At 40.3% G+C, this 24,126-nt stretch overlaps 1 protein-coding gene across 2 annotated transcripts in view; it reads right to left on the reverse strand.

The window, feature by feature from the left end:
* reep3b (receptor accessory protein 3b) overlaps window positions 1-24,126 on the reverse strand; it is a 63,723-nt gene that overhangs the window by 13,596 nt on the left and 26,001 nt on the right. Inside the window, exons 2-5 of one of the 2 annotated variants that reach the window (XM_028568201.1) lie at window positions 19,828-19,900; window positions 5,533-5,609; window positions 2,072-2,192; window positions 1,834-1,947 (exon numbers count right to left, since the gene is read on the reverse strand). In XM_028568201.1, the coding sequence (XP_028424002.1) occupies window positions 1,834-1,947; window positions 2,072-2,192; window positions 5,533-5,609; window positions 19,828-19,900 (385 nt within the window). Of the gene's footprint in view, window positions 1-1,833; window positions 1,948-2,071; window positions 2,193-5,532; window positions 5,610-9,473; window positions 9,509-19,827; window positions 19,901-24,126 lie in introns of those variants that run through there. The other variant, XM_028568202.1, reaches the window with a different exon arrangement.

Raw genomic sequence — 24,126 nt, forward strand, 5'->3', positions numbered from 1 at the left:
GAGACAAATAAAAAGAGACACAAAACGTGGTAGAGAGAGAGAGCATGACATTGGAATGCTGGAGAGTGAGAGAGGGGCATAGCTTTGAAGCAATGATTAATGACATGTTTAAGGTTAGCAGAGACAGGAGGGTTTTTACAGGTCCCACACTGGTGTCACTATGCGGACACACATACACTATAATTATGTTAAAGCTATAGCCAACTATTTCTACCCCTGGCATTGGTTCTTCTGATCCACAGCTCCTTTGTTTCGATATACTGTATATATACACAAACACACACACACACACAAGTCATTCCTTAGTGTTTTTATTCGAAGCGACTCACAGAACACTGTGGCTAAATGTACATCCAACACAAACTAATTGAATTGAAGAGTAACAGTGGCCCAGGAGTGTGACTGAAGAGCTTGTAAACCAGAGGAAAGTTTTTTCTTTTTGTTTCTTACAGTTTATTAAAGGTGCTGTAGGAAGGATTGTGAAGATCCAGTACTTAGCCAAAAAAATGTAACATCGACAACTTCTCAGTCCCTCCTTCCCTTTCTGCTAAAGCCCAAAACAGTCTCCTAAGCCCCTCCCCCAACAAGGGAGAATGAATGCGTGTGCATGAGCAGTGATTGACACGCAGTTAGACACCCCCCCTGGCCCCGATTGGTGCATCTGAACAGGGAGCGGTAGATTTTTGCAAATCGCACTACAGGCTAGGTGGAGCCAGAGGAGTTGGATTTATTTTAAATGACCTGCTTCATGTAGTTCTACTGGAACATAGGGTCAGTTTCAGCAAATATGACAGAAAGTTAGTTTTATAAGTCTTACCTACTGCACCTTTAACTGTGAATGATTATATTGCGTCACATTTTGCGCATTTAGTGGTTTAGCGAATGGTTTTTTTTCGAACATCAAGCCTGCTACGCTGATTTGAATGGCAATGGCAATGTTTCCTGCAACAACAAAGTGCTCGCCATGTCTTGCTCGTCTCTTTTCTTTCTCTCTTGTTCCGTAAAATACAGTTGCCTTAAAGTGCGGTCGTCGAGATCTATAAACAACGGAAAACAGTAACTGTGATATGTAAAGTCTACTTGTGCGAGATTGTGGGGTCAAAGAACACAATAGGATGTCACACAAAGGGGCCGTTTGTGACCCTCCCACACCGCCGGACAACTCTGCGGCAAATTGCCAGATTGCCGTTTCCCTGTCTGAACGCAGCTTTAGACAGGAGCTCAATAGGGATTATCTGACACACTCAGGTATTCACGCAATGCTGATAAAAAACAGTTCACACACACTCATTTATACTGACTTTGCAGTGAGTGGGAGCTGTAGGACAGCAAGGTACTTTAAAAACACACTCACAGTGGATACATTTGCATGAGCACAATGTTTCTCATCTTCAAGTTAAGATTTTATTCAGGATTCGCTGTAGCGTGTAATGCAACTCTGCTGCATTCTTTTACACAGCAATAACTATTTCTGTCCGTTTTTCCATACAAGTGGTTTAGCAAGCCAAGTGAGTACATTCCCTGCCAACAGGTTGAATTTAGCAAAACAATCTGCTGGATTGCGTTGCTGCATAAAACAGGTAGAGAACACTGTTGCATCTAAGCGAAAGGAGCTAAAGGTATAACAAGTTTCTTACAAAGTCAGATCGGAAAAAGAATCAAGAAAAATACTTCCTACTTTGTTTAACACAAACTGACTCAGCCAAGCTATTGTGAATTTGTGGTGAATACAGAAGGGCATCTTTAGTAAATCAATGATGAAAATAATAAAGGAAAAAGTAGCACATTTAAACAAATATCAAACCAAATAGAGTAGAAGCCAGAGACACTTGCCTTGACAGCTGCAGTGACAGCGGCGGTGGCTGCAATGCTCAGTCCCTGCTTGCCAAAGTTGACCATGGTCTCGTAGCTCCTCTCTTTGGCATGCACAATATACTCATCTATTTCCTGCAGGGAGACAACATCAATAACTTTTCTAGTAGACAGTTTAATCAGAGTACAAAGTGGTAAAGCTATAATATTCTCAACAACAATTACATGGATGAATGGATGGATGGATGGATGATCTTACCCTCTCTCTAGAGGACAGCAGAGGGTGCAGACACTTCCTGTAAATGAGACTTGCTCCTCTGGTGTAGGGGGACAGCAGCCAGATCACAAAGGCTATCTTCAGCTCGTAGTACAGAGGAAACCTGGACACACACAGACACACACAGACACACACACACACACAGACACACACACACAGACACACACACACACACACACACACACACACACACACACACACACACACACACACACACACACACACACACACACACACACACACACACACACACACACACACACACACACACAGTGGGCAGTATGTTTAGATGAACAGTGTTTGGCTTCTCTCCGGGGCACCAGTGCACATACTGTAGCTTCCCGCGGAGCAGATTACCACCCGATTAAAGTGAAAGGCATCGTCTTGCAAAAACGACTACAGAGTAGGGCTGGGCGATATGGACCAAAAGTCATATCCCGATATATTTTGGCTGAATATCGATATACGATATATATCCCGATATTTCTTTTCCACAAACTGAGAGCAGTTCAGTCAAAGTCAAAGCCAAATATAACATGTCACAAGTAGTTTCATAGAAACAGACTATTTCAGTGAACAGTTGCAAAATCAAATGAATAAATAATAAACAGGTTATATATATCTATACAAAATATCTTCACACTTAGATTTTTGATAAATAATCATCAGTAATTTGGATATAATGACTAAGTGGGTAAAGGCAAATAATAGAACAGTTACAACATCACTTTACTGTAATGCAGCCTTTAAAACCAGGAAAAGACACTTATGGTCATATCACGATATTACGATATCCAAAATCTAAGACGATATCTAGTCTCATATCACGATATCGATATAATATCGATATATCGCCCAGCCCTACTACAGAGGTCACTGTAGTGTATATTTATGTATACCTTTTTGAAACTCTTTTGACATCATTTTCCTACACATCCATTCACTGGGGTCTAGGGCTGAACGATTAATTGCATTTGCGATAATATCGCGATATGTTAAAACGCGATTTCCTAATCGCAAAGGCTGCGATTTGGTCTCGATTTGATGACTCGCGAGAGCAAATCAGTCTGCACTACGCAGAGAAAGCATCAACTTAGCACGCTAACGCTACACTGTACCTTGAGCTGATCTCTGTCATTCAAACAATTCTGACTTGAAGTTTAAATCTTTTACAACCATTTTAATAAAATGAAGGGTTTTGCTCGGGCTCGAGTGCATACATGCAGTTAATGGATACAGGCACGCAGAACTGAAGGCTCGGTTGGCAACGAGCTAGCTCTGATTAGCGGTTAGCTCCGTTATAAAGATATGGGTGGAGGAGCTGCCACTGAGAGGGGTAACAACCAGACTGATAAATGACGTTCGGGGAGCTTTCACAGCAGCGTGGCCGCGGTGTTTCAACGGTTTTATTAGTACAGTTAATCCCACAGCAAGACCAGCAGCAGCTAACGTAACGATAGCCTCTCTGAGCTAGTGCAGTGTTGACGGTGTCGGCACACGGCACGCAACTTCACGAGGGGGAGGGGCTGGAGGCAGCTCCTCTCTGTGCACTGTAAAAAAAAAATGTGTGTATGTATGTATATGTGTGTGTGTGTGTGTATGTATGTATATGTGTATGTGTGTGTGTGTGTGTGTGTGTGTGTGTGTGTGTGTGTGTGTGTGTGTGTGTGTGTGTGTGTGTGTGTGTGTGTGTATGTATGTATGTATGTATGTATGTATAGGTGTGTGTATGTGTGTGTATATATATATATATATATATATATATATATATATATATAAAATATATATATGTGTGTGTGTATGTATGTGTATATGTGTGTATATATATATGTATGTATATATATATATATATAATATGTATGTTTGTGTTTTTACTTATTTAACTGTCTAGTGTGTAATTGTGTGTTGTTCATACTATACAATGATTTATTGTTTGTCTTTGTTGAATAATACAGAAGACAAAGAGCTTAAAAAAATAATCGAATATCGAATCGCAATCGCAATATTGGGGGAAAAAATCGCAATTAGATTATTTTCAAAAATCGTTCAGCCCTACTGGGGTCTCAAACCTGCAAGTTGCTTTTTAAAAAACGCACAATGTGGACGAGAACATTTCTTAACGTCTGGCAGAAATGCGTTACAACACAGAGCGTAAGGGTGCAAGGGTAAAACAAACAGATTTATTATCAAAAAAAGGATAACAATGACGCTTCGGGCCAGCATATTGGTCAGAGAGGCTCACAGGCACAACACCAGGTCCAGTGTAGCACATCTGACCCTGGTAAGAATCAGTTGTGTCAAAGTTATTTCAGATACCTGGGTTCCTATGACTGGAACATGCCATAAACCCAGTCATGTTTAAGGCACACTGAAACACTGGCTTTAAGATAATGTACCCCTGTAAAGACAGTTGCTTAGACAGAGTATAATTTAGAGTCTGTTGATGCCCAATGTGAATATTTTCTGTTTTGAATGACTTACATCAACGACTACATGGAACATCACAGTTTGTGAAATACAGAAGAAACACAAGAAAAAACCTCACACCAAAGGCTCACTCCTGAAGTGTATGTTAAGGCCGTCAACAGAAAAGGCAGTCTGACTGATCAGTCGGCTCCAAAAATTGCCTTGGACGCTGACTTGTGCGTATGTTCTGCGCGTACGCGAAACATAATATGTCTCCATAACAGCAGGTGGCGCTAATCTGTATTGTCGCCCAAAAAAATTTAAACTGGAAAGGACTGGACATCTCTGTAGACCTCGTAAACACAGAGCACACTGTCGTCAGTCATTGTTTTCATCAGAGAGAGGTGATAGTAGTCAAGAAGGATCGCTGTTGTCATTACTCGCTGAACGGAAGAAAATACGATGGCTAGTAATAAGGTACTGGCGTTGTCAGCTGCGGTTTTCTTGTGTACTGATTTGCTAGTCAAGGGCTAGCACTCCACCAATCAGATTGGTCATTGAGTCCGACTGGCCACTGGACGATTCAACAAGTTAAACCGGCCAAAATGAAGGCTGACAGCTCCTCTGACTGACAACGGCACAGAACACACCAAACAGACTCGAGTCACCGACCTCGCCAGACTGTCCGACGGACGATTATCGGGTTGGTGTGTCAGAGAAGCCCCAGATTATGTGTTCCACCTGTGTTCCCAAACTTTCTTCCATCTGTCATTATCATTAATAAAAGGCCTTTCTAATTACATTAGCTAACACTCAAATTCATATATCAACATAAATAATATCAGCAAGGAATTTCCACTGGTGATAGAATTGTCATTCTACCATCACCAAACCACAGTGTACATGCAGTATGAGAGGTTGACAGTTGAGACAATGAGTTTCAGATAATGCTTAAGTTAAGAAATTGTTGTCTATTGTGTGTTATTGTTTCTTAAGGTGTTATCGATATGACCAGTGTGTGTTTGTGTGAAACTCACCATGCCAGTGTCAGGTCGGTGACGGTCTCCACCACAGTGTAGAGGGCAAACACAATCCAGTACATCATCCATCGCACCTACACAGACACACAAAAACAGAGAGAACACTGAATAGAGCGCCACACTTTAAAAAAGCATCACCTGCTTCATATGGAAAAATAAGCATCCATGAATATGATCGTGGAGGAGAATAAATTAGGACTTCCACTGTACTTATACCTAGGGTTGGGCATCAAGAACCGATTCCTACTAGGGCTGGGCGATATGGACCAAAAGTCATATCCCGATATATTTTGGCTGAATATCGATATACGATATATATCCCGATATTTTTCCGCAAAGTGAGAGCAAATGTTCAGTCAAAGTCAAAGCCAAATATGACATGTCACATGTAGTTTCATAGAAACCGGCTATTTCAGTGAACAGTTGCAAAATCAAATGAATAAATAATAAACATGTTTCTTCACCTGGTTCAATGCTCAGCTGTTCAAATAATAATAACATGTGAACATAAATACAGTATAACAACAGGAGTACCTTTTATGAAATCAAAGCGCCATAAGGTTTGTTTTAGTTTTTTCCAACGTTTTAAATTGTTAAATTTTTCTTCTACACATTTTCAGCACTTATTTCTACGTCCCATATTTTCTAATATAGGGCTGGGCGATATAGAGAAAATCAGATATCATGATATTCTTGACCAAATACCTCGATATCAATATTGCGGCGATATATTCTAGAGTTGACAGTTGGTGCTCTCGCAAAATATCTTCACACTTAGATTTTAGATAAATAATCAATAATAAAACAGCTAGAACAGTCTGGTAAATTCAGAAAAGTACATCACTTCACTGTAATGCAGCCTTTAAAACCAGGAAAAAACACTTATGTCATATCACGATATTACGATATCCAAAATCTAAGACGATATCTAGTCTCATATCACAATATCGATATAATATCGATATATCGCCCAGCCCTAATTCCTACTTGGAATCGTTTAAAAAAATTACGATTCCATCGGAATAGTTTCTTTATTGGAATTGTTTGGAATCATTTGGAGGATTTGGTTTCAAATCTGATCATGGGTTCCAAATTTAACATGCGCAAGTTTTGATTTCTGTAGCGGCCAGGTGCTTGTTGTGTTGCAGCTTTGGAGCACAGTATGCAGTGCTCTAGTGTGGCTTCCCCGTCAAGTAGCTCATATATCTTTACATAAATATTTTGTTCTACTACTATGGGCCAACAGTTAACATAGAAACGATTAGACATACATGTAAATGCCCTCTGTAAATGGTGCCCTGCTGGTAGGTTTTACAACTTGACCTACTTTCACTTAAGTACGGTGCAGTAAAGTCAATCAGATGTCCGTGATCTGCGTAACGACAGTAGAGTGGGACGTTTGCCTTCAACAGAGCGACAGTATTAACCTAACATACCATCATTACTTTTAAACTTTAAACTACATTATCGGTTATGTTTGCACTGAATAACGCATTCAATAAACAGAAACATAACTCTTGCAGCGCACATGAACAGATGCGCAATATTATGGTGCGTTCTTTTTGTCAACCGAAGTCGATTTACGAGTTGTTTTCCGGAGTTACGAACCGGAAGTTGCAACTTTCAAAGATGGCTACGTCGTGCATCACATGTAATAAACATTGTGGTTTTCTACAATTTTAAGCACTTTTGTCTTTGTTGTAACTAGTGGTGCACTGATCCGGATTGGTATTGACAAAATAGCTGGATCGGTGGATCGGAAAAAATAACAGATTCAAGGGCCGATCCAGTTTTGTTTTTGTTTTTGTTTTTTTTCACTCCGTCGAAGCACTGGGACCCCCGTTAACTGCGTAGCCTTTTCACTCATGGTAGTAACTTCATAACACAACAATTAATAACCCATAACTAACTATCTTTAAAATGACAAAACACCATAGCATATAACAATTTGAGACAAACAGTTTCTAACACTAATAATTTTACATTTACAAATGTAGCTACACCGCCGAATGGCATGCTGGGTAACATTACAACTGCTAGCCTAGCTAGCCAGGTAGCATAACAGTCTGTTAAGCTGGGAGAGGCTCCGGTCGCTACTGCACATTCAAGAACCGAGAAGTAATTTAGCCAGAGGATGAAGAAGGAGCGGAGATACACCAGAACAACGTGTGATCAAGAGAGGAGCCGTCTGTTGTTCCCAAGTTTTTTCTTCGAACAAATCGGACATAATTTAGCCACTGTTGTTGCCCGTCGCTCTAACGTTACTCGGCCGTGCTAACGTTAAAGACGTGTCACTTCAAGCATGCAGCGGAGCAACATTATGAACGCAATCCACCTCCGGTCCCGCTACAGACCGTTGAGAAAGACGGGTTCAGAGCAATTATTAAAACTCTGGATTTAAGATGTCTCGCCTCGCTGAAATACGTCCTCCAACCTGCTGACGTTATTCAAACCGCAAAGGAGGCTGACAGCAGAGCTACGTTCAGTCGCCCACTACAACCACACTACAATCTAACTTACCTGTGGCCAAGGTAGTGTTTATACAACTAGCTTACAACTATTTTGTTTTAATAGGGAAACAATGTTAAAGTTGTTTGTACGTGTATTCATTCGATTTGAGTTTATTTTACTACTTTGCGGTTTGCACAATACAAATAGTTTAGCTTCTGTAACTGTTTGATGGATTCTTCTTCATATAAAGTTATTGTATAATGTCGTGGAGCCAAACTCTTTAGTAATAAAAGCTTTTAGTTAACATGATGACATTAACATGTTTTTGAGATATTCTATGTACTCCTGACAGTATAATAAGCCATTATAAACCTATATAAAGGTGGCCCGTTATTATTTATTTAAATTTATTTTAAGAAGTTGGATTACATTATATTTTCGATTTGAATTCGTTTTTTTTTTTAAATAACAAATAAATAAGAATTCAATACATTACATCTATGTTATTTTGTCTTAGTTAGGAAAGTAATGTTTGGTTAGGAAGGTCTGGTGCCTTTACTCTCTTCCACATGGTGGAAGGAAGGTATAAGATGGAAGGTATACAGTTTATTATTAATTCAGCAACGGTATCGGATTGGTATTGGGTATCGACAGATACACAAAGCCCTTGCATCGGTATCGGGACTGAAAAAGTCAGATCGGTGCATCCTTAGTTGTAACCAAATGAAGAAGTTGTACACATAGCACGATGATATAGTCCATCGGTAGGCCTGTCACGATAACAAATTTTGCTGGACGATAAATTGTCCCAGAAATTATTGCGATAAACGATAATATTGTCATCGAGAGACCATTTGCATCTAATATAATGATAATGTCATAATAATAATAATAATAATAATAATAATACAGGTACACCTTTTCAAAGATCAATATACTTTTATTTCTAAAGAATATTTAACACTGGAACTGGAAGACATTTTAAATATCCACAATATGTCTTTGATCTCCTTTGGTATGTCGTCTTTCACGCTGATGTACAGTTGTAGAATTGCCGTTTGTGACACGTTCTCAGACTAGAGACTCTGTACTACATTTTACAATTATTTAACACTAAATATTACATTTAAATAATATATAATTAATAAATAAAATCTATATGTATGGCTATCTGCCACGTGGCAAGTAAATGTACCAAAATAGTTCTGTTTTTCAGTCTTCATTTTGGCGAAGGTGCGGCTTCTGCTCCTCTTCAGGTCGGAGCTTCGTGGGGGCGGACACACACACACACACACACACACACACACACACACACACACACACACACACACACACACACACACACACACACACACACACACACACACACACACACACACACACACACACACACACACACACACACACACACACACACACACACACACACACACCAACTCTGACATACTTTCCACACTCCGTGTCCGCGGACAGCTGTAGGCTTGTACCGTTAATGTTCTGTGGATTGTCGGACACATGCAGCCACTTTCCTAAAACCGCTTGCGAGACTGACGAGTCCAGCGGCGTGTATGTCCGAGCCCGTCTCCAGTCTCCACCTGCAGGTTGTCAGCTGTGTGGTTTGGAATGAAAGGAAGAAAACGGGACGCCGAGTAACACGGTGGATATCGCTCATATACTTTTTTTTTTTTGACGGCGACTTAACTGCAAAGTGCTGCAGGAAACCCTGCTCCAACTCTCTCGCTCTCTCCGCCTGGAGTCCCGCCCACACAAAGACCATGCGACTGACAAGAGGGTTCACTCCTCGTTACGCTAAGGAACCGAGAGTGGTCCTCCAGTCTCTTTGGTAGAGAGAGAGGGAGAGACGAGGAAAACAAACAAGCATGCAAATGGAAATTATCGTGGCCGGAAACGAGCTCATTTTTTTTTATCATGCGATAACTCGATTTATTGACTATCGCGACAGGCCTATCCATCGGCACAACCCTACAAAACATACACCTCAGAAACACTATATTAGGCTGGCATGAGGCCCACACCTTTTTAAATGAAACTACAAAATGTTCATGTTTCTCACCCATTTGTGGAAATTATAGATTCAGACCAAGGAGGCATGATTCAACATTGAATGCATGAAGAACTAAGTAAAAGAAAAGACCTACATAATGGTTTCAACAATTACTAAGTAAATATGTCCCTCCTAGGAAGTACATATTTAAGTACTTATAAAATTAGGAGTTTTACACATTCACAAATTAAAACTACGTTGGAACCCTCACTGGCTACCATTAAACAACTCACAGTAAACCATCTACCTAAAAGAGATTTTTAGCGTTTTAAAATCGAGCTCTGTGTCATGGCAGTGTGGGCAGTGTGTTTAGACGGTGTGTGGCTACCCTCCGTGGGCAGTGCACGGATGTCTGCTAAGATCCGCCGGATGACACGTTGTTGTGCAAAACAAATTTTGGATTTTTTTCCCCAGAATTTCCGCAGACCTCAGCTTCTCCGAGCACTGCGGCCAAGGAGGGAAGCCACACACCATTCATCTAAACACACTGCCCACATTAATATGACACAGAGCTGGATTGTAATTGGCAAAGTATCCCTTCAACAACGGTCAGTTGTCCATGTTTTATGACGTATAAGTAATAGGTTCTAAAGAAAACTCCTATCTTCCTATCTATCTGCATTGAAGAACGACCTTCAGAAAGACATCTCTGAAGAGGGCTTGGGGAAGACATGTCTTCTGGCCCAAACCAAAATATAAACACCAGATTCAAAAGAAAACAGTACAAAAGGACTTATGGGCAAAAACATGGTCCACGCAAGTACGCGGACCATGCAGACGCTTCGAGCTACACAGGATCCATTTCACGTTGTGTTAACCCTAAGCCTAACCCCCCACTCAAAGCAACCAGAGCTGACCAGTTTGACGAAGCTGTAACTGAACATTAGGGGTGTTGAAATTAATCAAATAATCGATGCATCGAATCGTGGACATGGACGATGCTGCATCGATAATCGGCAGGCTCTTAATCGATTATTTCTGTTTACAATTTAATGTAGGCCTAACAACATTTCTGTTTACATATTCTGTGCTCAGTGCTGTAGTTTTATGTATCCAAGTTATTTAGTTTTAGGGCACTGCATAATGTTTGGTTTTTGAAGCTTGAAAAGTTATGAATTAAATATCCTACATGGCTTTAATAGAAAAATGTATTTGATGCATCGTGAAGCATTGTGATTTTGAAACAAATTGAATCGCTGACCTGATAATCGTAATCAAATCGAATCGGGAGATCAGTGAAGATTCACACCTCTACTCAACATGTCCGTATGCGTCGGCATATTTATGAAACTTGGTAAGTGTTACACAATTTGAGGTTTATATGATATTATTCTTCTCTTCTTTCTTTCTCCTTTTATCCTGCACCTCTTTCCCTCTCAGGCCAGTAGTAGTGAAACAGAGGTTTACGAGTTTTTCTATTTGCTTTTATGCTTTCTGCTGTCCTCCCTGCCCTCTCGCTCCCTCCGTCCCTCTTTAAGGGCTTTCCAGGCTCTTCTGTGTGGATTTCCATATCAAAGTCAGCGGTAGACGGTGGCAGGCAGGCAGACAGTCACATGGCAGGCTGCGGTATTAGCCAGACCCGGCTGCTGCCGCATGACTGAACACACACTGACACTAGCTAATGAAATGTCAGTGTGTCTGTGTGTGTGTGTGTGTGCGCTTGCGCGCGTGCGTGTGTGTGTGTGTGGATGGATGAATGAGGGAGTAAAGTCTGTTTTGAGAGAGGGAGAACAAGAGAGAGAGACACACAAAACACAGAGACACATTTACCTGTCTCACAAGCACAAACTCTCAAAATCACAAACGCCTGCAGTCTGATTCACATTACTGCTGGACTGCTTAATTGGTGACCTCATAGTGAACTCCCTAAAAACACACACACACACACACACACACAGATAAATTTAAAGAGGAGAGAGAGTGAAACAGAGCCAGTGAGATGGAGAGGACATCTAATTTATGTTTCAATACACTTGTGCCTCCACTGCTTCTGTCTCTCTTCTACCTCTCCCTTTCATCTTCCACTTCATACCCCCTTCTCTCGCTCTGTCTCTTAGAGCATTTTTTTCTCTTTCCCTCCCTCCTTCATCTCATCAGTAGGGAGGACATTAAGATGTGACCTCAGTGAAATATACAGCAGCCATTTTGCCTTCCTGAGGCAATAGCAGACATTTATTGGCCCCGTCTGTGAATAACTGCCTTCCATTAAAAGAGAAAAAAAGAAAAAAACACCTGACATCAGCTCTTAACAGCCACACTGGTAAAGCTAAACTTGGGAGACAAAGCATGAAGACAGAGCTGGGCTGCAGTGGGGCCTGACCAATACTTGCTCCACCCCACCTGCCGACAAGTTTAATTTAGTGCACGGATTTTCAAAGTTTTTTAAGCCAAGGACCCTTTAACTGAAAGAGAGACGGAGCAGGGACCCCCTACTACATATATTGTATGTAGTAGGGGGTATACATTTTATTTGAAACATATGTAGGAAGTTTTGAGTCTCACTGACAGTAGCTTAACAGCGATTGCAAAAAAAGAAGAAAAACTGCAAAAATAAAAAGGCATCAAAATAATTTGTGAAAGAAATTTGCATTTCTGTTAAAGAGAGGCAAGTATGACATGAAAACGTGTGCTGTGGAAATGGACATTATACTGAACTGATCTATGGGAGTACACGTAATCCCGTACAGTAAATTAGAAATTCCAGAAATGTCATCAACATTTGTTCTGTTCATCTTTGCTGGTCCATCACTTTCGTTATTGCATCTTTACTTGAGTTGCGAGTTTCAGCGAAAGTAATTACACAAACACTGTCAACATGCTTAAGAATAGCAGCGGGATTCATAATAATGCTGCGTCGCTGTAGTCTCGCCCCCCTTAATGCCTGTCAAGGTATTGGGGAATACAGGTAGACTGACATACTGTGTAACCAATCAGAGAGGCAGAATAAGCTCTACGCTGTGAAGAACTGTGGGCCAGATGTACTAACGCTTTTGTATCCAGTTCAGGCGTATTTGTTTCGCAACGTGCATGTAAAAGCATGGCGAGGTATGTACAAACAGGCCGCACTGAGGTAAAAGAGCAGACTGCCTGTCGCAGGAACTGAAAATGGTAAATTGCGCTTTTCCATGTCATCCATATACATTCACGGGAGGGTGAAGGGGAAAGTGGGAGTTTCCCATAAAGAGATGGGAGGGGAAGCGTAAAGTGTGCCTAATTATGTATTCAGCGGTATGTACAAAAAAAACATACTGCGTGAAAGCGCGCCTCTATTTTGCGGTGACAATTGCCTCTTAAAAGCAGGTGTAAACCAGGAAGCGGGTTTCCTGGCATATACCTCATGGTGAAATGGTGGCAGTAATCTGAGCAAGACGAAGACATAGGCCAAGGGGACGAGCTGCCACAAGGATCACACTTTTTCAGTTGAGTGAACACAAAATCATGAAGCGTTACAGATTAAGCAGCCATGCAATATTACAGTTACCGGAAGAAATCAAAGATGACATTGAATCTCCGACTCGGCTTTCACATTCCATTCCAGCAGTTGTTAAACTCCTCGCTACGTTACAAATATTGGGATCAGGATCATTTCAAACAGTCATAGCATCAGCAGTGGGAATATGGCAGTCTGCACTCAGCCGTATCATAGCACCAGTACCTAACGCTTTGCTACAGCGCAATCTACGGTATAGTGGGCGGAGAAAGGCGCTGATTACCCGATGAACTGCAGGTTTGGTAAATACGACGTAAGCTGAAGTATCACAGCGTGCGCTTTCTGCGGGTTGGCCATGGCGCTGATAAAGCTACGTTCGCAAATGTACGTACATCTGGCCCTGTGAGTCAGTAAGCAAGGTAGGTAGACGGCACTTTGTGTATTGCTCATGTAACATCGTTCTTGGGGAGTTAAACTATTTGTTCTAAGTACAAATAAGCTGTATCAGCATCCTTCTGATGCATCCATCCATTGTTTACCCTATATTCATTTTGCATATTACCGATATGGCATCAGGATTATGTCCTATTTTGCAGACGCAATAAAAACTTATATTATTTCACACGCCCAGCATGTTTTATTGTGCTCCGGAGATATGATATACACCATCCAGGGCTCAACATTAAGGTTTGTCCGCTTGTCCGGGACAAGTGGATTTTTTTGTAGGGCAAGTGGAAGAGAAATTTACTTGTCCCACTGGACAACTTAAAACTCAAACAAACTAAAATGCCATGTTAGTTCACGTCATGTGCCACTCATTACGTCTATGTTACCGATTTGAAACTATCATTTCTTTCCCCCGCAATCCCGGTCAGCGGACCGCTAATATTCTACCCAGCCCGCTGTTCAGCTCGTTCTCTGTAAGCAACGCAGCATGAAAGCACGGCGAACCTGCCGGTGTTAGTTAGCTAACGTTAGCTTGCTAACTCCGCCTTAACGTTACCTCCTTGCCACATCGTTGACAGAAAAGGAGAGACCCGGTGCTAATACGGCGCCTTAACGACCGTTATATACCGGACCGAATTGCAACGCAGTGCCACTGAAATGCCTGCACTTCTCTCGGACGTTAGAGGCAACCTAAACATCGCCGCATGTTACGCTAGTTAACACTACACTCAACAGCAAGTAACGTTAGCCTATCGTTAGCTAGCAGCTGGAGTAAACAGTTAAAATGCTGAAAGCTAAACGGTGTAAAAGTGTGTCTGTATTTCACTGGAGAGGAACATGTGACAGTGTGCCGCTGCTGTCGCATTGACACATGTGCTGTTGTCGGAAAAACACAGATGTTGCGTTCACTTGAAATTCGCCCCGCCAGCGTCGTGCTGCATTCAAAGTTGTTGTAAAATACCCTTTTTCCTATCCAGTGGTTGTTTTTGTCGTTTAACAGGAACTTACTGGTGAAATAAGTTATTTTTATAAGTTATTGTTGTTACATTTTTAATAAATCATTTAATTTTTCCTTAGCAATAAACAAGCCGTTCTATAATGTCGTTTTTTTTGCTCCTTTATAAAACAAAAATAATAAGAAAAAATATGCAGATTAAATATCAGGTAATAATCAACTGTAAAGTAGCTACACCTTTTTAAAAGGATCCTTTCGGTAAATCAGCCTCTGCCGGGTAGAAATTTGTGAAATTGTATAAAAAAAGATAACACCAACATTTAGTGGCAAAATCCATTGTTATGTCTACAAAATTATTTTAGATATAGTAGAAGTTCAAGTCACCACTACCTCTGGTCAAAATATTGACTTAGTATCTCAGAATATAAACTAAGTCTTGGGAAAATGTCAAATATTGACTTATAATCTCAATATATTGGCTTAGTATCTCAATATATTAATTTATCTCAAAATATTGACTTAGTATCTCAATATTGACTTAATATCTCACTATATTGTTCAGTATCTCAATATATTGATTTATCTCAAAATATTGACTTAGTATCTCACTATATTGGTTCAGTATCTCAATATATTGATTTAACTCAAAATATTGACTTAGTATCGCAATATATTGACTTAGTAACTCAGAATATTGACAAAGAATCTCAAACCAATAAGAACATTTAAAATATTGACAAAGAATCTCAAACCAATAAGAACATTTAAAATATTGACTTACAATCTCAATATATTGACTCAATATATCAAAGTATCGACTTAGTATCTCAATATATTGACTACGTAACTTAGAATATTGACTAGGAATCTGAAAGTAATGACAAACTTTAAAATATTGACTTAGAATCTCAATATATTAACTTCTGCACACCGGCGTGCAACATATTACTTTGTATTATGGAGTCTGGAGTAGGGCTGAACGATTAATTGCATTTGCAATAATATTGCGATATGTTAAAACGTGATTTCCTAATTGCAAAGGCTGCGATTTGGTCTCGATTTGAGGACTCGCGAGAGCAAATCAGTCTGCACTCCACAGAGAATGCATCAACTTAGCACGCTAACGCTACACCGTACCTTGAGCTGATCTCTGTCATTCAAACAATTCTGAGTTGAAGTTTAAATCTTTTACAGCCAGTTTAATAAAATGAAGGGTTTTGCTCGGGCTCGAGTCCATACATGCAGTTAATGGATACAGGCACGCAGAACTGAAGGCTCGGTTGGCAACGAGCTAGCTCTGATTAGCGGTTAGCTCCGGTTAGCGGTTAGCTCCGTTATAAAGATATGGGTGGAGGAGCTGCCACTGAGAGGGGTAACAATCAGACTGATAAATGACGTTCGGGGAGCTTTCACAGCAGCGTGGCCGCGGTGTTTCAACGGTTTTATTAGTACAGTTAATTCCACGGCAAGACCAGCAGTAGCTAACGTAACGATAGCCTCTCTGAGCTAGTGCAGTGTTGACGGTGTCGGCACACAACTTCACAAGGGGGAGGGGCTGGAGGCAGCTCCTCTGTGCACTGTAAAAAAATGTGTGTGTGTATGTGTGTGTGTATATATGTGTGTGTGTGTGTGTGTGTGTGTATATATATATATATATATATATATATATATATATATATATATATATATATATATATATATATATATATATATATATATATATATATATATATATATATATATATATATATATGTGTGTATATATGTATGTATGGGTTTTTACTTATTTAACTGTCTAGTGTGTAATTGTGTGTTGTTCATACTATACAATGTATTATTCAACAAAGACAAACAATAAATCAGAAGACAAAGAGCTTAAAAAAATAATCGAATATCGAATCGCAATTGCAATATTTGGGGAAAAAATCGCAATTAGATTATTTTCAAAAATCGTTCAGCCCTAGTCTGGAGATCCTTTTTTCTTGTTGAAGGGGAAATCTATTGTTGGGGCACGTTTGTTTCTACTGTTTTAACAGAATTGTATTAATGTTGATAGAGTTTGGATGCTTTCAACGGTTTGTTCAAATTCTGCATTAGCAAAACACAATTTTTTTTATAAAATGATGAATCTTTACCCGGACAATTGACTTTTATGCATGGACAAGTGAAACGTAAATGTACTTGTCCGAAGGACAAGTGCCTCAAAAAGTTAATGTCTAGCCCTGCCATCTGTGCTTAGTTCACGTCTGTAACAGCAGTACAGTCTAATGTGTTATTTAAACTGCTAAAGTCAATTGAACCAGTATGAAGATAACGTCGGTAGGTAATAACGGTTACAAACAGGCTTGGTATTAAACGACACGCGAACGTGCTAACGGATTTTGGGTTTTGTAGCTGGGATGAACGAGAGAATATTCAGTTAAAACAGATCAGTGATGCCGTTTTGCCCTCATGGTCGTCTGTGAAGTTTGCCGCAATTGATGTAATGTAGCATTACATGTGAAGTGAGCAAAGCGTCAGACTCTGTTTAAAAAAATAACCTTGGAAATCTACAGATCTCCATTTCCAGATTTGGTAAGATAAATTGATAGATAATTTACCTATACCAATCCAACTGCTTTATGCAACAAAGAAGTGGACCTGAGAATCAGTACTAGCAGAGATCAAGCGACAGAAGCAGACAGTGAGGAGGACAAAGAGGAGGCTGAGAGCAGAATCACAGCTTACTGCGTCTGAATCTGTGAGCCGGTGTGTTAACGCTGTGTGTATGTGTGTGTGTGTGTGTGAATGTGTTACTAACTCAGCGGACTGGGATTTCACTCTCACTGACATTACTTACATCAGCCAAGATCACCAAGAAAATACCTCCAAGCCCTTACATCTATATGCTTGTATAAGTTCCCATCAAAACCTGAGTTCAAATGGAAATACGTGCTAAGACACAATTCACATTCTGCCATTCCAATGATTTAAAAAAAAGTAATCTCTTCAAAACACAGACGGCTGTCCCAAACTGAATGATGTCATCAGATGACGCTTTCACAGACTAGAATCTCTGACATAGAATGGTTAACATAAGTATATCATGGAATCAGAGGGCTTTCAGCTGGGAATTCAAAACACAAATTAAAAAAATTATTCTATTAAGGTTCTCATATTATGTTTTTTGGCTTTTTCCTCTTTCCTTTATTGTGTTATATATCTTTTTGTGCAGTGAAAAAGCCCAAAGTCCCCCCCAAAGGGACTTACCATCTCCAACAGAAAACACTGTTCACAAACTGCTCCAAGCAGGTCTATTGTAGTCCAGCCTTTACTTCAGAGACCAACGTGGTCCCTTTGGAACACATGTTATAATGCTCGCCTAGCTTCTAGCGTGGCACGCCCTCATACTCTGCTTCTGACTGGCTAGTAGTCCTTACCTAGGTACTGTCAGGGCACGCCCTCATACTCTGCTTCTGACTGGCTAGTAGTCCTTACCTAGGTACTGTCAGGGCACGCCCTCATACTCTGCTTCTGACTGGCTAGTAGTCCTTACCTAGGTACTGTCAGGGCACGCACTCATACTCTGCTTCTGACTGGCTAGTAGTCCTTACCTAGGTACTGTCAGGGCACGCCCTCATACTCTGCTTCTGACTGGCTAGTAGTCCTTACCTAGGTACTGAGCATGTGTGACTCCCAACAAAGATGGAACAGAAGTGAGATGTCTCACTCTGTAGCTAAAACAGAGAGCTCAACACACAGGGTGAAAAGAGGAGCTGCAGCAATGAGCAGTACAACAAAAATATGGTGTTTATTGAAAATTAAACCATGTAAACCTATTCTGGTACAACCTCTAAATACAATTATGAACCTGAAAATGAGCAGAAGTAAGAAGATACAGGAATACAGTCCGTCCCTCTGCGGTCTGAGAAAGATTGGTCCAAAATACACTAAAAACTTAGCTGTACAATCAAATCCAATGCTCATCTGATTTGCATTAAACAGATATTTATCTTTAAAAAAAAAATGCAACACTTTCTTTGACAAAGTGTTTGTCGATTTTGTCATCAACATAAAACTTTATATCAGACATTAACAAAAGCACCAACTATATTAAATATTTTCCCTTTATAATGGTATATGGTAACACACACACAAAAATTTAATAGACCGGCAGTGTCAACAAGTTACTGGCCGACTTCTCAAATGCTGAATCTAACAAGATCACATGCACGACATTGACAGCTTCTGCTTTGGTTCAAATCAATGCAAAGCTCTCTACACAAAAGAGGTGGGTGGCAAATATAGGCATATATAAATCAAAAGGCAGGATAAAGCAGTATTCTTCAAATGCAGACCAGCTTATTTAAATAGAGAAATAAAGTGTGTACTGGAGGTTTATTATGGCATGTGACAAAGTATGGCACGACAAATGTGATCTGGTTATTTTTAAGTTGAAATTGTGTTTGCAGAGAAACTTTCCTTGTGTAATGAGACCAATGGATTTATTTTTGAAGCTAATGATCGATTCTATGCAGTTACATTATCATATAGTGTACTCTGTGACAGAAGAAAAGTAAATGGTCATTGTTGTATTCAGTTTAGTCTGGATCAACAGAAGTAAATTTCCAGGATAGAGCCGGACACCTGGCGGGTACGGCTTTGCCCCTCCGCTTCCGTTCTGTGTTGGCGTTTTCAAAATCCCTTCGCTTCGGGAAACAACAACAACCTTCGAGCTAGCGAGCTACACGCTGAAAATGGCAAGTTTCGAAGAGAGAGATTTACAAAGAATACTTTTACATAATTAACTATCTAACTGGGACGTTGAGTTTGTGTGTGTGTGTGTGTGTGTGTGTGTGTGTGTGTGTGTGTGTGTGTGTGTGTGTGTGTGTGTGTGTGTGTAGTAGAATCATACAAAAGCCAAGGAGGTCGGCCATACATGCTGTGTGGTGCTCATGTACTTACATATTCCTTGACATTTTTTGTCTTGACAGCTTTGTAAGAGTAGTATGCAGGATACAGAGTCCCAAAAAGCAGCCTGCAGGGAGAAAGAAGACAACATGAAGTTTATGTTTGACTACAATCACATGTTAAATAAACCCAACTACCCATTTACTAATATTTCTTGCAAACACAAACACACTTCTGAAGTGTTCTCATTGTAACACTGACATGCCTGCCTGAATGTGGTAGAGTGTTCTCACTTAATGTGTCATTGGTTTCCCAAAGATTATCTGGATATACTAATGCAAACAGCCATACACAGGCCATTTGAATACAGTATAGGCCTATATGTGACGGATCTATGGAGGTCTGTTTCTTACTAAAAAGGAGAAATTGGGTTTGTGGGTTTTCACATGGTAGGAAAAACACTGATCAAGGACAGATTGAAGTTTAATCAAGCAGTGCCAAATTTCCGTACCTAAGCGTGCGTACCCCCATGCATAACGCCAACGTGTTCCTATTTACATGTTGTGATTTATAGAGTCACAGCGTGTACAAAAAACAACGTAACATGAGACACAGCCGTCTTCTAACTGTAAACAAACCGGGAACTATATTCTCAGGCGGAAGAATATAGTACTTGGGCGGAGTGATATGCTCGTAGCAAGCCTGTCTGAGAATATAGTTCCCGGTTTGTTTACTGTTAGAAGATGGCTGTGTCTCATGTTACGTTGTTTTTTGTACACGCTGTGACTCTACAAATCACAACATGTAAATAGGAACATGTTGCCGTTATTTTGTCACTTTTGTCACAATTTGGAGCAGTAGGCTAGTTGGAACCAGTTACCTGCAGGATCTGTGCTAGGCTAAGCTAATGCTGGAACCGTCAGACAGCGTTACAGCACGCACGGAGATGAGAAGGGTATGTATGGACTTGTCTTACTCTGGGGGTTACGGTGAATAAGCTAAATTCCCAATAAGTCGGCGTGTTCCTTTAACGTAGTTTAAAGGCTGCAGTTTGTCTCCACCTTTACTGTCCGGTTTTTACACTCCCAACAGTCCCCACGCACTTGTGAAGGGGATTTTACACTCCAAACTAAATGGCAGTACAGCATGATCCAAAGTGTACAAAGGCTTACATACAAAATTGTGGTTTTACAGTTAAAAGCCATCACCCATTCCTGCAGAACAAACTGGGGATTTATTTATAACCTATCATGATTGAGTGTTGGGTTCTGAGCCAGAGTCTGAAAACCACTGGAACACAAGACAATGACTCAATGTTTCTGCTGTAATCTTCTTCAGCGGCAGCGGTTAGGGGTAATGTGGGGTTTGGTTCCATGTCTGGTCCAGTGCAGGTTTCAGCACTACCCCAACATACTGCACTCTTCTTTTGTTCTTTTGCACTAAGATACACAGTATTTTCTATGTACAAATGTTTATTGTTTGCATGTTAGGGTCTTTAGAATGTGGTGTTTTTGCAATGCACTGCTGAAGAAATTTTAATTTCTTTTTGTATGGGCAACATGTAATGCATTACTGTATTTGGGAACAGTTAATTATAGTAAGAGCTATGAGACATTGAAAGCTTAGAACAATAGGAACATAAGACTCAAACAGCTTATGTCAGAATACCTAGAAGAAGCAGCAGAGCAGTAGAGTTGCCTCACTGGGTAGGGGTAAAGTCATGTGTCAAAAGTAGTTAAGCTAGCTGGTTAGCAGCACACATAGGTCGAAAGGTTTTGCATGTCATTTGGGCAGACAGTACAGTCCTTGTTAAACAACCATGATCACAGGTGCAGGGCTACTTTAAGATTACGTATGTGTGTCTTGGAGAGACCAATGCATTTACACCTTTTACAACATGTGGCTAAAATGTGTCTTGAACAATTTTGTCTTGTAGTCTGGAGGGCTAATAAATATAATGAAACTATAAATGGTAATGAATTAAATCTCTCTGAAGCTGCATTGACATCATTTTTTTGGGCAATTGGGGGCAGCAGAACAAAATTGTACAACACTATACAACAGTGACCTTATGAAGTTGTTATGGCAAACGTGTTAGCAACGTTTTTCCTATTTACACATCCAGCAGTTACAGACTACAGAGCAACATTGACAGTTGACATTGACATTAGGAGTTGTGTCTGTGTGCATTTGATGAATATAAGTCCAATATTCTCTCTGGTTTTGGTGTCCACCAACTCTTGAGGGACATATCTGTCTCTTTAGCTGCTAAATGCTCCACTATGGTCACCAGCTAGTCTCGAGCGGTGTCTGTTTGCCGTTTGATACTGAGCGTAGTGTACAGGGTTTGTCAGAGCTTTTTCACTAAAAACAGCAACCAGCAAATGTTAAGTCTTAGCTGTGAAACGGAACCAAAACAAGGAAGCTGCATGCTTGAAAACAATTCTATAAACTGAAAGATCCTTAAAAGCTCTGTAGAGCTGAGAGAAACTGCAGAATAAAGGCAGATTTATGCTTCTGTGTTGAGTATGTAAGTAGGTACGTGAAGATACCAACCCTACCTCCAGAGACCGACCTGTACCTCTCAAAAAACTCACGTCACTCGGCCGTGGCTTGGTAGCGTTGCATTCCCCCCTTCTTTGGGGAAAGAGACTTGAGATACAGTATTAGGGGACCACTAAGGCCTATATAAAAGAGACTTCAGATACAGTATTAGGGGACCACTAAGGCCTATATAAAAGAGACTTCAGATACAGTATTAGGGGACCACTAAGGTCTATATAAAAGAGACTTCAGATACAGTATTAGGGGACCACTAAGGTCTATATAAAAGAGACTTCAGATACAGTATTAGGGGACCACTAAGGTCTATATAAAAGAGACTTCAGATACAGTATTAGGGGACCACTAAGGTCTATATAAAAGAGACTTCAGATACAGTATTAGAGGACCACTAAGGTCTATATAAAAGAGACTTCAGATACAGTATTAGGGGACCACTAAGGTCTATATAAAAGAGACTTCAGATACAGTATTAGGGGACCACTAAGGTCTATATAAAAGAGAATTCAGATACAGTATTAGGGGACCACTAAGGTCTATATAAAAGAGACTTCAGATACAGTATTAGGGGACCACTGAGGCCTATAAAAGCATCCAAAAAGCAGCATGTCATAGGACCTTTAAGGAAATATTATAGACGTCTGTATGCAGATATATTACAGATATTATTATTGTAGTTTTCACCTCAATGGTGAGATAAACACCATCATTGTTAATATAGGACCAACCACTTACAGCGAGAGTAAAACTATAGGTCTTTGTTGAAATCAACAGAGCCCTCTTTCTATCCACACACACACACACACACACACACACACACACACACACAGAAACAAGGGCAGTTTGTCCAACCTCTCTGTTCTAAGCTGCACACCATATATTCTCACTGACAGAACTGTGTGTGTGTGTGTGTGTGTGTGTGTGTGTGTGTGTGTGTGTGTGTGTGTGTGAAAGAAAAACGACTAGATCAATTTATAGCAGGACCCTCCTTCCCTCTCTCTGACATTGTTCTGCTCCTCCTCCCTCCTCCCCACTCACACTGAGCTTGCCATGTCTGCAGCACAGTGTGTTCTCTGCAGATCTGCCTAGGATGCATGCTGGATCTGTTCAGCTAGAATCAGCAGTCACTGCTGGTACTAATTTGTACAATCCTGGAGCTTTTCCCAGGTTTCAAGATGAATCAGGAATAAAAAGGTGTTTACAAAACAATCCACACACTTCTTTTTTTTTTGAGATGGTATTCATTTATAAATATGCTTTGTATTGAAATTCTTTATTGGGAATTACCTCTTGAGATGAACCATCTCGTTTTCAAGGGGGACCTAAACAATACATGCACTTTTCTTTTGGGGCAAAGTTGTCATTCACTGCCATTAACCAATCATACTTGGGACTGGACATGTTGTACAGTATATGAATGGGCCAATACTGGCTGGATTACAAAGTGGAGCAAATAACTGTAGTCACACTACACAAAGCTGTAGATTGTAGTTCAGCATACTTTCACTCTTACATAACAGAACTTGTGATTTCCTGCCAGATCAAAATGCATTTCTCATACTGAAAAACAAGGATACAAATCTCATAATTCAGTAGTTTAAAGATGTACAACAGCAGCACTCCAGCTCTCCTATCATGTTTAAACGGCTGCAAGAGAATCATTTAAAAAAGAATGGTCAGAATCAATGCAGCAGAGGCTAGAGGGGGGCGATATGCATTAGCCTTCTGTAGACTATTTTACAATCAAAGAGCAGGACTGCTTTGTTGTCATATTAGGCATTTTTGCAACTT

The sequence above is a fragment of the Perca flavescens genome, chromosome 21 (genome assembly GCF_004354835.1).
Source record: "Perca flavescens isolate YP-PL-M2 chromosome 21, PFLA_1.0, whole genome shotgun sequence".
Taxonomy (NCBI): Eukaryota; Metazoa; Chordata; class Actinopteri; order Perciformes; family Percidae; genus Perca; species Perca flavescens.